Source organism: Fundulus heteroclitus, chromosome 16, assembly GCF_011125445.2.
Source record: "Fundulus heteroclitus isolate FHET01 chromosome 16, MU-UCD_Fhet_4.1, whole genome shotgun sequence".
In the NCBI taxonomy this organism is placed as follows: Eukaryota; Metazoa; Chordata; class Actinopteri; order Cyprinodontiformes; family Fundulidae; genus Fundulus; species Fundulus heteroclitus.
Genome location: NC_046376.1, coordinates 16,392,150 through 16,407,017, shown reverse-complemented (window position 1 = coordinate 16,407,017; position 14,868 = coordinate 16,392,150). Strand labels below are relative to the sequence as shown.

The window sequence follows — 14,868 nt, the reverse complement described above, 5'->3', positions numbered from 1 at the left end:
TTACAATTTTTCTTTCACCTCACAAGTTTGTACAAATTGTATTTGTGTATCATAAGTATCCCCATATTATAAGTATACTGTAAATTATTCTGTAAATCATTGTGTAATAGTATTTCTAACTGTTTATGTTTAATAGAAGTGCATGTGAAGTGGCCCATCTATATCTGAGGACAAAAACGTATATCTACATGACTCCCAGCGTGTTCAGGAGAAAAAACATGCAGGGCTGGCACCAGTGAGCAGTTTTCTTTTTGCTTTTTATGTCTGACTTTTGTTGGTTCAGCCTTGTTGACTCTGGTCAGCCAAGAGAATTACAGGTGACATGCTGTGCATTTTACACCGGGGAGAGTTTATCAGGAATGACGACAGGGTAGCAGAGCTTGTGGTAGTTTTACATACCACAGAAGCTGAAGGCACAACCTGTAAAACGTTCACTAAACCTGCCTGCGTGATAGGCTGCTTATCAGGATGAATGCTCATTATTCAATTAACTCTGTTGGCCGGAAAGGTTCACCATCCTCGATGTAATCAAGGCAACAATAATTTTTGTACTTCTTCTAATCTACAGAGAATCTCCTTCTTTTGGCATATTCTAAATGAGTCCCTGCTAAACTAATGGTGTTGATGCAAATCTGAGAGGTACAGTCACGATGCTTCAGAATTATATCTATTCTTGAGGTGTGTGGCTATTTAATAGAGCTCTCTCTCTCTCTCTCTCTCTCTCTTTCTCTCTCTCTCTCTCTCTCTCTCTCTCTCTCTCTCTCTCTCTCTCTCTCTCTCTCTCTCTCTCTCTCTCAGATAAGCTAAGAAATAACTATTTTGGTTCATGTTTCTTTCTCTTTTCTAAACCCCGGTCTATGTTCCTCCCGGGTGCGCGCATGCACTACAAGGCTCGCCTGCACCATAGACCGGGACTTGTTTGAATCGACTCCTGGCACACATAGATCGTGCTGCTCCTAGCGTCCGCACCTTGAAAGCACAGCAGTCACCTTCCAACCTCTGCGACTCTCCCCTCCTCTTTCTCTCTCCTTTTCTTTCTCAGTCGCAGTTATTCTGCGGGTCGGTGGGGGCCGGCTGTCTCTGCACAGATTACACCGTTTTAATGAGACCCCCCCTCTCACACACACACGCGCGCGCGCACACACACACGCACGCACACACTGGCTTTTTTTGCATTTCGAAACCTGGCAAGACTCTATGCTCCACAGAAAACCAGCGGCTGATCGCTTTACCAAGCCACGGAGGGCTGCCTCGGCGTTCTGGTGATGAGGCTAGTGGCGCACAGCCGACACAGCTTTGAAGGAAACCCTTTGGGTGAGAAGAAACCGCCCCAATAAGGGACGACAACAGACGAGCTGCTGGAACTACTTTACGTCGGGACGCTATCATTCCTCCAGCAATGCATCTCTTCAGTGCCATGTTTCTACTTGTGATGTTAGCTGGCATGCCCAGTGAGGTAAGGACGCCTGCATGCGTTGAAGGCACCGCGCAAAAGTTACTGTGGCAGTGTTCATCCCTTGCGTGCTCATTCTCTGATAAAACACATAGCGGAAGCAAAGCGTTAATAATAACTGTGATCATTTAACATAAAGGAAGTCGTGGGGCTTTATGGGGCTCGGCGCATTATCAGGCAGATACCTCGCTATTGTTCTGCGGTCATCTCTATTCACTGGGAGGAAAGTAGGTAGAAAGTTTAAATAAAACACACCAAATTAGCCGTGGACCACTCTAAAATAGACACTGGTGTAATTTATAGTTGCATTAAATACGCCTAATGCGTTGAGAAAAGTAGAATGACATTTTCTATGCCTTATAAGAAAAAGTAAATGGTTTAAGTTATCTGACCTAGTAGTTGTTGAGAATGTTCTATCTAACTGCTGAACCTCACCGACAGACAGGTCCGGGAGGCATCCCTGCGAATCCCTGGAACCGCCTGTGCTAATTGATGAAAGAAGCTGGCAACCATGTGGGATTTATAGCTGTGAATAGAAAGCGTGAGTAATTAGCGTGGAGTGGCAGACCAGCGCCAATAAAACGGCAGCGGGTCCCGGTGATGTGTGATGTGTCTCCGCATGGGTGGCGTGCTCCTGTGCACGGCACTCCAGGAAAAGCCGTGTCCGTTTGGCGAGAACTGACGAGCTTTGATGTGACAGCTGGAAATTGAAGTGAAGGACGGTAAATTATTTGACCCAGAAAAGCTTTCAGTCAGGGCAGGGGCGTTTGAATTTGCGAGAGAGTTCAGCTGGTCAGCAAATTCCCACTGTTGAGCATAACTAATGACGGCTGAGAAGGCGCGACGGAGCCTCGGCAAATTGTCTGTTATTTAACATTTTGGCACTTTTAGCGCCGTGTTGCAATTCATCCAGAACCATGGACAGCGCGGTGTGGCGCCTTTGGGTTAAAAAGCAGCAACATGATTTAATTTAACACCGCGGACAGCGCCTCCTCATACGGTGGCGGTATCAACACGAAGGCCACAAGCTGCACGGCTTTTACAACTCTGCAACGGCAGTAAGCTCGTTAAAAGCGCACACCCCTGTATTATGACACAATCCCCATTAAAATATTAAGTATGAAAACAAACGTCAAGGAGATGTAGAGTGGTCCCCAACGAGTAATAGAATCACATGGAGATATATTATTTATTTTCCTTTTGGGATGTTCCTCTGAAGCCCCTGAACAAAGCCATTTGTCTCAGCTAATGAGCATGGTAGACTTTTCACACACTGGCAATTGCACATAGACATAGATGAATATATTGGAACTCGTGGATGCATCAAAAGCCTTACAATATTTTACTTTATATATATATATATATATATATATATATATATATATATATATATATATATATATAATATATATATAGATAGATAGATAGATAGATAGATAGATAGATAGATAGATAGATAGATAGATAGATAGATAGATAGATAGATAGATAGATAGATAGATAGATAGATAGATAGATAGATAGATAGATAGATAGATAGATAGATAGATAGATAGATAGATAGATAGATAGATAGATAGATAGATAGATAGATAGATAGATAGATACATATATCTTTACATATATCTATATATATGTATATATATATATATATTGCGGTGGAACGATCAGAAATTCTATTGAGCAATCCAAACTTTAATTTCTGTAAATTTTTTCCAGTCTGAAAAAAATACCATATTAAGTAATACTTCCTTTTAACAGAAGACACTTTTACACAAATATTTCACCCCTGTTGCCAATACTTTGCATATCCCCATTAGCAAACGAGACATGTCATATTTTTCTCCTGGAATATTCCCCTAAGTTAAAACATATAGAGAGAAGTACATTTGCACAATGATTTTTACACAACCTCTCTAGGTTTTGGGTGATCTTTTAAAGTCTCTTCTCTTCAGCTCACCCCATGCATTTTCTTTAGGACAAATATATCCTTGAAGGTAGGCTGGTGTAGTATCTGGTGAACCATTCATTGACTTTGAATGTTGATGCCTCATTTTAGTTCTGTGGCCAGGTGTACTAGAATTTAATTTAATATCTTCTTGTATTAAAGTTTAGTTTAAGATGGCATGGACTCTGTGTGGATGCGGGCATAAGGTGCTTTCACAAACTGTAATTTGAATAAAAGTAAAACAGCCGGAAAACCCTTTGTGTTTATTTAACATATTTGGACATAAGGATATTAAAATTAAGTCTAAGAAAGAACTGTCTGAGACATTCAGAAAGAAGATCGTAGCATGCCAAGTCTCATAAAGGCTTTAAAGGGGCTTTACGAATTTGAAATCTACCTTTCAACAATACAGAATACATTTTTTGGACTCCAGAATTGAGGACATTTTTTGCATAAACCAAAACCATTATTCCAGGTAAATAGCTTCATACCGAGAGCGAAATGAAGAACATCATGGTTTAGGAATCCTTTTCTACAGCAGCACTTAGCCAGTGCAAGATCATATACTCCATCATTAATGCCATCTTGTTTAAGAGTGTGCCTGGGAAAACAGTCAAACCCTCTCCAAAGAAAAGCACCCTGGAACATGTCAGTGACCCAAACATACCTGTAAATCCACCAAGAACTGACTGAGAATTTAGAAACAGAAACTCCTGGCCTGAGACAGGTCAAAGCCCAGATCTTTATCCCACATAGATGCTGTAGGGTGACTTGAAACAGGCTGCACCTACAAGAAACACATCAAACACCTCAATGCTGGAAGTGAGGAGGTTGGATAAACTTTCCTCTGACTGATGTCATAGTCTGGCAGATGGCTAAAAGAAGCAATATTGCTGAAGTTATGCCAGGCAAAGAAAGCATAACATTTTGATGTATCTACGATCAGATGAATAATGGTCCTCGTCTGCCTTGTTGCTGTAGTTGGTACAATTAAAAGGGTCTCTCTACCACACGTACATACAGCATGCCCCCACACATGCATATTAATATATATATATATATATATATATATATATATATATATATATATATATATATATATATATATATATATATATATATATATATATATATATATATATATATATTAGGCTCTTCAATGGTTCTTAAATGGCATTTTTCTTATACTTATTATAATAATGTTATTTAATCTATAATTTATTTTTATTTAGTCTGTTAATATTTTGTTTTTGTTCTTTTTTATTTCTCGGTCCTGGAAACAACGCAGTTTTGTTGTAATACTGACAACAGGGTGTTGATGACAAATAAACTTCCTATCACTCAAGGTTAACAGAAGGTCTAGGATCAACTAAAAAGTTCTTAGAAACTCTGATCAACTTTAAAAGTATATTATTAACCTGAAAAATCGCTTTGGTTCCTGTACATTTATTATAAATGGATTGTTTGAAAACCATACCCAATGACTGCTGGAGATAGACACTAGCCCCACCCTCAGACCCCAACTCCACACAAATATAGGCAATTGATGGATGTCAGAAGTACCAATAATTGATTCATTGGTGATTTTGTTAGACATTTTTTAGCATGAGTTAACAGGGTGATAAATATGGACGAAATGCCATGACACTCACTCAGAGGGAGGATACAATTTAACTTGCTGAAAGGGAAAGGAACTTTCAGACTATGACTGGGACTTTATGGAGGGTAGAATCAAGATCCTCTCTAAAAACAAGGTATTGATGTTTGCAAGTAGAACAAGCTCATAGAACCAGAAACACAAGCCATAGAGAAAATCATAAGAATCCTTTCAAATCCCAAGACCAAATAAATAAATATAAACAAGAACATTAGAACATGTGACAAAAAAACATTTAATGTTACCACAAAACCCTGGGAACCATCATACATTGTTTGATGACATAAAACGGGATTATTTTAAGTAAAGCTGTTGATGTAAAAAGAAATAAAGACATGTCTAACATGTGTAAATAGCAGAGGTCATATGTCACCGCATACATCCGTTTTTTGAGATGTCATGCTTACAACATAAGTAAACACTGCTGCTGACCTTTAAAGAGAGCACAAGGTGTTTGTTTTACTGCACCAAAGGGGCTCTAATGTACAGATTGGATACAAGCAAGCTGAGTTTATTGTAACTGGAATGAGACACAGTGTAGGACACGCTCACAGCCTCTTAGATCTGTGTTACATTCAATTAGTCAAGTTCTCCGATGCCCGATAATGAATTTATCCACACACAGGAACAAAAAAAATAAAAAATTACAGCAACATGGATGTGCTCCAGTAAACGTGAGACACTTGTGAATTTAGCTACTGACAATGTAGCTGATGATGTACTACTGAACAGTATCTTAACCCCTGCTTCTGTGAATACATGCAGTAGCTGGCCTTGGGGGACAATTTGTTGTAAGTGTTCTCATTAAATATTAAAAGGTCTGAAAGAAAATATGACACCATCCGTCTTTCTAACACCGCATGCAAACATAAAGAATTGATGAATTCTTGTAAATCAGCCTATGCGAGTGGCCGGGATATCTGCATACATTTTTAAGTCCCGGTTTTAGCAGAGACCACCATGAAATATGCAGAGGCCTTTAATGAGGCACTTGTTCCTTCACTGCATGTGTTTGTTAACTAACCATGAAGCCCATGGGTCATTGGTACCACAGAGGCGAATGGTACATGCTCGACCTTGGCATTGAATGTGTTTTATGTACATCAATTCACAGAATCCTTTGACACCAGAGACTATACTAGTAGGTGTTTATTTGTTTGTGTGTTTTGAGGAACTGATGAAAGAAGAGGAGTATTTTTTTTTTTTTGAAAAAAAGTGCAATCTTAGTCACTTCACTATGAAGAAAGACTCTCCTCTGACATCAAACTGTTAGTTGTGAAAGTATGTCGATCCATCCTCTTGCAGTCAGGCTCCAGACTCTGCTTCTTAGTTCTTTTTTTTTTCTTTTGTATTACCTGTGTGGTTTCTGTTATCAAGTAACAGTTCCCTCAGGGAATTACACAAGTTTCTCCAAAGTTTGTTTGAAGTTTTTACATCCATCCGCGGTATGTTGCACTCAGCCTGTTACACCCAGTTGGCAACAGCTATAACAAGGTGCAGATAGGAGCAGATTTATCTTGGATAAATTGGAGCAGATTTATCTTGAAGATGGAGAATGTATGTTTACTTTTTTTTTTTTTTTTGCAAACCAGGACTTTAATGTAATAAAAAATCATGATCTATGAGATTAGACACCAAACACTTACCACTGAGTTTCATTGATTGCTTTTCTCCTAAATCTCTACAAAGTTTAATATTGACATATCACAAATGTAGTGACCGTGAACACATCACAGCTGAAATTTCAGCTCTTTAAATATTTTAATATCTACCAAGATCTTTGAAAAATGCTCTTGTTGTACTCTTGTATTTTGCCAGAAGTCACAGTATCCTTTAAATGTGAATAATGTATTTTAGAACTCAATAATCTGAAATCACTGTTAAAAAGTATTTTGCAGCTGAATTATCAGGTAACTTTAAATAGAGATTCATATATTAAAATAAAAAAGCGAGAGTGTCATTTTAGCACAGAATCTTATCACGTGTTCAGAACCTTGGTTGCAACAACTTCAGTCAGAACAATTAAGAGTGATTGTTTACATTTGTTCTCTTTCTCTGTCAGTTTAACCATGGTTGTGAGAAATGTGCAAAGTGACACTTTGCCCAAAGTCTACATCTGATCTTGATTGATCAGCTTGTAACCAGATGGAGAAGAAAGACAGGTAGAAAAACATGGAGCCAAAAAATGTATCCAGTCGGTTTGTAGCAATATTTGCAATTTCTACATGGCATGCATTTGTTCAATTAGCTGAGCAAAGAAACAGGGGTGTGCGAAACAAGAGAGTAAGAAGTGACACGACAAGATTATGTTTTTCTGAGGCGGTATTTATAGCTGACAAACTGATGTGTCAAGGTGGTCAAGAAAACTTTGAATCCCTCCCTGTTTTTCTTCTTAAAATCCTTTCCCCGTGAGCCCTGACCACCCTGTGTTATCATCAGGCACCATGATAAACCATCCTGTGGAGTGGATGTCTAATCTTGTGAAGTTATGGGGTTTTTTTTTGTCCAGATCTGTTTCAAGATTGCAGCAGGAACTCAGCCAGCCAGGGTCATTTTATAGCTGCTATGCAAGTATAGGAAACAAGAAAGTGTAAATCATGTTGCACTTTAAATAAAAAATAAAAAAAAACATCTAGCGCATTTGCCTGCAGAAGTTTGTTCTGTTTACACTATGCTACACTGCTGTGAAATGTACAACGTAAATTACAGTACAACTGATTCTGAAGGGCTGCACTGCTGCCTTAGAGAAGAAAGGAGTTTTGGGCAGAAGATTCATCCTGGATGCTCTCTGTGCATGTTTGGTTTTCATCTTATAGTTCAAAAGTTCTGCGTGTTAGATTAGACGATTCTAAATTGTATCTTAGGTAATGTGAGTGCATGATCATTTTGCCCATTTTATTCTGACTCTTGACCTGTACACGGTGCCGAATGGCAGCTGGAACAGGCACCACCCTCCACATGCCACTGAATAGAAGTTTGAAAAACAACTAAATTGATTTTCCTTTACAAAGGACATTTCTATACCTACTGTTGCCCATAAAGTCGGACTCCCCGACTGTTTTCAGTGACATTTCTCTATAACTGGGTTACAATTTTCACTGTGAGGTGTTTGGAAGAAATTGATCAATAACATTTTGAGAACACACACAAATCATCCTTTGAGAATATATCCCATTGTCACAATGAGAGGCAGAAAAAAGGCATTTTATTCCAACTTCTTGGGTAACAGTGTATAGGTGCTTTTACAAACTTGATAAGTTATGTAAAGCTGCACATTCAGAAATTAGATCAGGGGGACATTTTTGTCATGCATGAGAGAACAGCTGGAAAGGCTAATGTCCAGCTGAGACAGCTTTAAACTGTCCACTGCTGAGACCCTTTGGCCAACAAATGTATTCTCCTGGTGCCAGCCCCTTAAGAGCAAAGCAACATGATTTAGTCGGTAATAGTTACCGCAGACATGAGTGAGATCAAAACACTTGTGTGGAATTTCTTACATTACCATGCCAAAAGCCTATTACACAGCAATCTGACAATCACTGCAATTTAAAGATTGGAAGAAAAAAAATATATGCTCCTTCTGCTGTGATTGTCAGTGAGCCAAATGGTTTAGGTCCCGCATGAATGCTAAGGAAGGAGACTTCCTACTTGGATAATGTGAATCTATGTTTACCAAGAGGAAAGACAATAAGGCATTGGATTGAACCGAGCGCGCGGTGTGCCAATCAGCATGCTTACCTCTGCTCGGAGAATTAGACAAATGAAAAGCTGCATGAGCACGGCTGTAAATCTGTCTGTGCGAGCCGCGCACCCACAACTCTTAAAATCACCTTGGCATGCCGCACAATGCCAGCACTTGTTTAAATTGTAAACACAAAACCCATGCAAAGAGAAATGAAGGCTGCCTCGACGAAGCATGTTTACATCTTTGGAGAAGAGCATTGCACATTCTGTATGAAGTTCACGCAGAATTACTTTTTTCTCCATGATTAAAATGAAGATATATATATATATATATATATATATATATATATATATATATATATATATATATATATATATATATATATATATATATATATATATATATATATATATATAGAACAGCAATTTACAAATATAAAGCAATCATATGTAATCTGAAGGTAAATTTCATGTGTCTTGATCTGGTAAACACAATTCCACATGTTGTACGCGCTCAAATACCCTTTTTTTCTGTTACGTCTCATTCAGTAACAATCATCGAGCACTACAGTATGTGGGCGAGTAAGTGATGAGGCACGGGGAGATGAGACACAATGCCTCCATCCACCTTCATGCAATCCCCATCAATATACAAAGGTGCCGCTTCACAATCAGCCACAGATAATGAGGTTGCATTATGTTTGATTCTCTGCTGCTTGGAGAGATTGAATAGTATGTGCTAGTGTCATGGCAGATTAGGGGAGAGCTTGTACAAATGCACGATAATGACACCCCGTTGTGAGAGTGAGCCACTGTAGTGAAGATTTGTTTTATAAAAGAGTAGCTGCTTAAGAAAGAGGCTGCAGCACAGAGAGCTACTGAGCCTTTGTGCTGCTCACTGTTCACTCCCTCCTCTTTAATGTTTGATGTGCTTTCATGCTGTCCGCCGCTGGATCTTGAGAGGTGCTTATGTTTGTGTGTGTGTTTTAGGAACAAATAACCCTTTAAACATGCAACAGACTCACATAATGGGGCGTAGCTGTGATCTGAAAACTTGAAGGAAAAAAAAAAGAGAACACTGTTTTATTTAATTTACTTTAAGGTAAAGGCTGCAGTAATTGCAAAGCAAGAGGGTGACGTGTATGAGCATACACTGGCGACGTATCCTTTCAAGCTGTTCGTATTTTGACGGAAATCAAAATGCAGGAACACTTTTGTCATTTTCCTTCCTATGTTTGTTGATCTTTCGTACTGTTCACTTTTCTTCAGCTGATCTGAAGGTCAAACAAACGTTGGTGGTCTACAGACGTTGATACTGCAAAACAATGCGCATCTGTATCCGCTGAACCTACTCTGTGATTGTTAGCCAACCAGTTTGCGAATGAGTTGCTTTTGTTCCCAAACACTTCAACTGGGCTATAGATGCGCAATGCTGTTTTTCATGCCCCTGCCGTAAGGGAAGTGGCTAGAATGTCTGAATTCGGTGATTCGGAGTACTTACCAAATTCTTCTTGCAGGAGATTAACATAGAGGTGGCTTTTTTGGCTCGGTGTAGAGACACTCTTCTGATTAGTGCGTATACTGAAGAGCTCCATTTGAATGGTTTCGGAGCACATCCATCTTAGAATGAACATTGCTACTGAGGTGAGGTATGTCTGATTGATCAAATGTGATGTCCTCTAAAACTCCTTGAAATGTATTTTGTTTTTTTGGGTTTTTTTTACCTTTTTTTGAGCTTTTAGGAGTTGACAATGTATCCCTATTTTGCGATTTCTCCCTTTTTCAGTTTTAGTAGCTTGAAACCTGATTTCCAGGTTATGAAATAAAGCTGTCAGCCATAGGACCTTTCATTCCGACCAGAATTAACTGTTTTCTTTTGGGGACATTTTGTAGAATTTATTCATATTCTGTATGGAAATGTGGTACATACTATGTATCTATTGATCTGATGTCGTGATCTATTATTTTTCAAAAGAGTCATCTGGCCCAAATAGAGTCAAAACCACACAAAGTGAAAACAAACAAATTAATAATGCAAATAATAGTATGAGAATGAACAATTCTATTAAAATATGAGAGAGATTTAAGCAATTACATTGTATTTGTCTTAATAAATCATCAAAATGCTTAACTTCCAAAAAATGCTATGCAATTGGTTAATGAATGGTTTGATTGTGGGAACAAAATGGCAGTGCATGGGTAGAAAATGGCGTTACAAATTGAAAATTGGATTAATTGTCACAGAGCCATGTCTGCCTAATCCAATACAACACAGATTAACTCAGGGCTATTGGGACATATTAAAAATGTTGTGGCTAGGTGTCCTATAATGGATATGAAGATTCATGCTTCAGCATTGTACCTCTTACATTTCTGCATGGGAGGATAACACACAAATACAGTGAAAATGTACAGTATGATAATTTTTCTTGACAGATTTATATCACATGCTCTCAACATTTCTCAAGGAACAAGTGAGTGCAGTGGACAAGCATCATTTTCTCCAGTTTTTGTGTCAGATCCGCCCTTTCCCGTTTTATCGGTCTAAAGAAATTAAAGACAGTGAGCCAAATGGCAGTCTAAAGCAGTAAAACATTTGTTACATCCATCTTTTATACGAGCCAGCTCCTCTAATTCTGAGACCGAATTTCTGAAATGGACAGAGGTGCAATAATCTCCTCTTTTAGTCGTTTGGAAGTAATTAGACACTTTGTCCAGCATGTGTGTTGTTTGAAATAGCAGCATAGACAGCGTCAGCCATTGACTGTTTAGAGACTCAGCTGACTTAAAGACAAATAAACTCAGACACAAATGTTGTGCTGCAGACAGCAACCAGGTGACTCTCCACACAAACAAGCAAAGCATAAAACAAATCGCCAAGTTTGACAATTTCTTATAGTCAATGATAATGATGACATATCAAAGCTGCCCTTATGGATGGATGGATGGATGGATGGATGGATGGATGGATGGATGGATGGATGGATGGATGGATGGATGGATGGATGGATGGATGGATGGATGGATGGATGGATGGATGGATGGATGGATGGATGGATGGATGGATGGATGGATGGATGGATTTTGTTATGAGCAGTGCATGCTTTTCGTTTAATTTTGAACCCTAACTTTCAGAATCACCCTGAATCTGGTACTTGTGTTATTTAGCTCACCCTTTAAAAGGCCACTTACTCATTGTAAGCCAGACACTGGCCAAAATTCATGCTGCAGGCCTGTGTGGGCTCCAAATGACCTCTGTTGCTGTTTTCTGTCTTGATGAAAAGCCAGCAGCCTACTGTCCTAAAATGACTGTTGGCGTTCCCATGAAGCGAGCTCACTGACTCCAGGACAGCTGGTAATCGCCATTAGAAAGGTCTTTGAGGTCCTTTGGGACCGAGTACAAAACATGATTGTTAGAGATTTCTCATTTGTACAAGCACTGTTAACATGGCAGCTAAGCAGAAGCCAGCTGTCCACTTTGGGACTGATGATCATTTCTTTCGCATGCAGAGGGAAATATATGTTGATCATTAATACGTATCTACTAAGTTTTACAAGTTGACAAATACGCCATTTTTAATATTTTTTTCTTTAAATTTCAGCGCATTGTTTGTATGCTTGTTGGCAAGACTGTAGAGCGCAATCAGCTTGACTGGTGGAATGAATATCATCTATACATCGCATTGCCTCCCTGACTTTCTCATTCTCCTTCTGTGAGCGTGTGCTGCAGGGTACAGGACTCCCAGAGGTTTATGTCTGTGACTCTAAGCAAGAGTGACATTTCTCTGACAACACCCAGAACATGCAAACACACACAAACAGATAGAGAGAGAGAGAAACACACACGCGCATCCTCTTACACAGGCATTGTTTTTGTCTCCTGTACTCCGTAGTTCGCAAACATGTCAGCATTTGGAACCGCTGCCCACAAAGAGGCAAACAATGTATGGAATCGATCCTAACAAGCATAGCAGAGCCCATTACAGATATGGTGGGACTGACAGAGGGAAATTAGTGCACAGACATGCTTGATCTTCTGCTGACCAGAGTGTGACCAGTCATGATGTCAACAACCCTTGCTGCCTTCTTTGCTACAACCATTAGACGAACCTGGTATAGGGTTTATGTGTGTGTGAGATCGTTTTTTTGCATTGCGGTAGGCACCTCCGGACCAGTTTTCTGTACGACCTTGCTTTCCCCCTGCTTGATGAATCTTTTATGAGTCTGGCAATGTGGGTTTCTGTGTAGAAGATTGGAATATAAATATGCCTGTTACGCCTAGAGCTCCTCTTCCTGCTCTGATACAAAAGCTTTCATGATACTGAGCACATTGGGCAAGCTGCTACACGAACGACGCTCTTCACTTCTCTCCACCTTTATCAGATGAAACACGTTAAGGTGCGATATGGTTTTTGCTAACACCACATATAGACAACACTTCCTCTGTCTCTGTCGCCTTACCAAACACAAACTTCTTAAAGGTTCCAAAATGTTTCCATAAATCTGATTGGATTTTTTTTTAACCAAAGGCTCAGCGAGAGGCTGTACACACCATAGTTAACAGCGACTTAAATGATGAACAATAGGGGCCAGATGTTTACATACTCTCACATCATAAGCATGACTACGTCATTAATTTGGGGGTTTATTGATGCATTTGACTTAAATCTTTTGGGATGGGATGATTTTTCAACTTCAAAGAATTCTTCAAACAATAATTGGGTGAACAAGTTTGAATTTAATGTGTGTTCTGTTTAATCCAAACAGATTTAAAAGTATGTGTATGGACTCAAATAGGTCCACCCACACTAACAGCCATTACCAAGTTACTTTTTGTAGCCAGAAACAAGCTTCTGTGTCATGATCCTAGTTATTTACCCTTTAGCCTTTGTTTATTTTTTGCCTTGTGGGTTTAGTTAGTGGTTTCTTTTAGTTCTTTTTGGTATTACTCTATGTTAGATTTCCTTGATTTCTGCTCAGTCATTGTTCACCCTCTCCCTCAGATCCCTGCCTTCATTGTGCTCACCTGTCATCCATAATTACCCGATTGCTGTCACCTGTTCTCTATGCCTTTCTCTCCTCATTTCGCTAGTTAAACCGCCCCGGTTTCTCTCCCAGTAAAAGTTCCCAGCGCTACATTTTTGTTTTATGCCCTTCCTTCCTGGTTTACCCCTTGTAAGTTAATTTGTTTTACTTACATTAAATATCATTATTTAATTTATAAACTACGTGGCCCCTGAGTTCCCGTCTGCACTCCAGACCAGCTCCAACCTTCCCAAAAAAGAGATTCTGATATAATTCTGGCTGAATTGTGTTAGTGTTTCTTTTGTTTCTTCTCTAACCCCCAGTCGGTCAAGGCAGATGACCGTTCATACTGAGCCTGGTTCTGCTGGAGGTTTTCCTTCCCGTTAAAGGGGAGTTTTTCTTTCCACTGTCACTTCATGCTTGTTTGGTATGAGTGATTGCTGTAAAGTCATGGACAATGCAGACGACTGTCCCTGTAGCTGTACGCTTTTTCATGATGAGTGAATGCTGGTGTCAAGACTTTGATGCAATCAACTGGGTTTCATTTAATGGGACATTTTTTGACCAGTCTGTATAATCTGACCCAATCTGTATAATCTGATTGAATTTGACTTTGAAAAGTGCCTTGAGATAACATGTTTCATGAATTGCCACTTTATAAATTGAATTGAATTGAATTGGAACATCTAATTTTTAGCCATCTATGTAGCTCTACATTATTCCATTCACATTTTATTAAACACCATAACTGCTGGCAGTGAAAAAAAAAAAAACACACAGCATGACGCTACCAACACCATGGCTGACAGTCATACTTGTCATGTGAGCATATCCCTCAATCATTGTCTCCTCTGAGCATAGATCTTTTCTCCAGGAGACTTTCGGCTTATCCATGTCAAAAGATGCAAATTTCACTCGTTGTTGAAATTGTTGCTTTAGGACCAGGGACTTATTTTTAGGTCCGAAAGCTATCTGTTCCATTTTGAGGTGAAATGAGCTATGCTGTGGGCAGTGATACTGGTGTTCTAACAGTTACCAGTATCACAATCCCAAGGGATTCCCCTTTAGTTTCCTGAAATATACTTCCTTTAGTTTATCTTT

General features: G+C 39.2%; 1 protein-coding gene across 1 annotated transcript in view; it reads left to right on the top strand.

Moving 5' to 3' along the window:
- Positions 1–954: 954 nt before the first annotated feature.
- The window catches only part of olfm2a (olfactomedin 2a), a 55,140-nt gene continuing 41,226 nt past the window's right edge, over positions 955–14,868 (top strand). The window contains exon 1 of the mRNA XM_012878629.3: positions 955–1,456. Within this exon, the coding sequence (XP_012734083.1) occupies positions 1,400–1,456 (57 nt within the window). The 5' untranslated portion in view covers positions 955–1,399. The remainder of the gene's footprint in view (positions 1,457–14,868) is intronic.